Source organism: Melanaphis sacchari, unplaced genomic scaffold (genome assembly GCF_002803265.2).
Source record: "Melanaphis sacchari strain LSU unplaced genomic scaffold, SCAv2.0 Contig724_pilon_pilon, whole genome shotgun sequence".
Lineage (NCBI taxonomy): Eukaryota > Metazoa > Arthropoda > Insecta > Hemiptera > Aphididae > Melanaphis > Melanaphis sacchari.
Window position 1 is genome coordinate 1 of NW_020271517.1, and position 1,649 is coordinate 1,649.

Genomic DNA, 1,649 nt, shown 5'->3' on the forward strand with positions numbered 1-1,649 from the left:
CACGTACCCGTCAAGACTATTACCAAAAATGTGCCACAACCTTACCCCGTGGAAGTAGCCAAACCGTATCCTTACCCGGTTAAGGTAGCTGTTCCAGTCGACAAACCGTACACCGTTGAAGTACCCAAACCGTACGCTGTTCACGTCGAGAAACCGTACCCCGTCAAAGTTCCAGTACCCCATCCATACCCCGTGGTCAAGGAAGTGCACGTGCCTTACAAAGTAGCTGTCGATCGCCCATATCCCGTGCACATAGACAAACCGTACCCAGTGTACGTCGAAAAGCAAGTGCCTTATCCGGTCGAGAAGCAGGTCCACGTACCGGTCAAAGTTCCGGTCGAACGGCCATACCCAGTGCACGTGCCCGTCGAGAAGATCGTACCGTACCCGGTCGAGAAGCCCGTCCATTACCCGGTTAAGGTTCCAGTCGAACGCCCGTACCCCGTACACGTGGTGAAGAGTATCCCTTATCCAGTCGAGAAGGAAGTACCGTATCCAGTGTTCAAGACGATTCCGTATCCGATTAAAGTACCCGTCAAAGTCGCAGTGCCAGTGCCATACCCGGTCAAGACATACCAGCCCGAACATTACGAACACCACGAACATCACTAGAACGGCGAATATTAAACTAACTAACTTCTTGATCTAGTCACACTATTCACCTAATCCCAAATATTTACTATTTCTTATTGTGATTGAATACTGTTTTTTATAATGCAATGGAAACATTAAGAAAAACCTTTATTTTGTTCGATAAATTTTTTTTTTCTAAATAAAAAATGCAAAAGATTGGTAATATTATTACTAGCTCAGCCGTAAAATACTTGATAGTTTATCTACCATAACTATATTTATAATATTGTATACGCGATACAATAGTGTAATTGTTTGGGTATTATATATATATATATATACACATACATATATATATATATATATATATATATCTTCTATCCTTTTATCTATGTATATTACAAATGTATAAAATGTACATCAATCTATATTGTATAACATTCTATTATTATTTGAAATATAGATAAACATGTTTCACTTATATTGTTGTACTGTATTTTATTTTAGATCGGTAATGTCTGTATCTAAAAAAAGCATCCTAGCTATTTAAATTGAATAAAAACTATATAGTAAATACTGCATTGTGTGTATTTACTTTACATTGACGTATTTTTTCATTGTAAGATAAAAAATTTTTGTGTAAAAAGAATGTTTTGGAGTTTTTAATTTACATTCGATTGGAAAATAAACTTTCTAAAAGAAATTTAGAAAATGTATAACTTCACAACATTGTGTTATATAACTGGTAGGTAAGGCATTGTTAGTTATCAAAGCTCACTCTAACTAATCTTATTAATTTATTACATAATTATTTGTATAATTAAAACCGGTAATAGTAAAATCAATGTTTTAAAAATTAAATCCGTATATGTGTCTTCTATACACATGTGATAACACAAACATATTTTATGTAGGTATTCACTGTAACATATGAAAATTATAATATTATTCAATTATGACATTTAGATAAAATATAAAATATCCATCACAACGACGGTAATCTTTGACCCGATTATATTTTTAATTTTGTTTCATTATTTTTTTGACCACATATTTACATAAATAAGTGACGTTAT

General features: G+C 33.9%; 1 protein-coding gene across 1 annotated transcript; it reads left to right on the forward strand.

Annotated features, from left to right (window-relative positions):
* Nucleotides 1-3: 3 nt before the first annotated feature.
* LOC112600788 (zinc finger protein 512B-like) lies at nt 4-742 on the forward strand (the record flags this gene model as incomplete). Its single annotated transcript, XM_025348091.1, has 1 exon — nt 4-742. A coding segment is annotated over one exon (609 nt), but the record flags the coding sequence as incomplete, so codon positions are not given.
* Between the last annotated feature and the right edge of the window lie 907 nt (nt 743-1,649).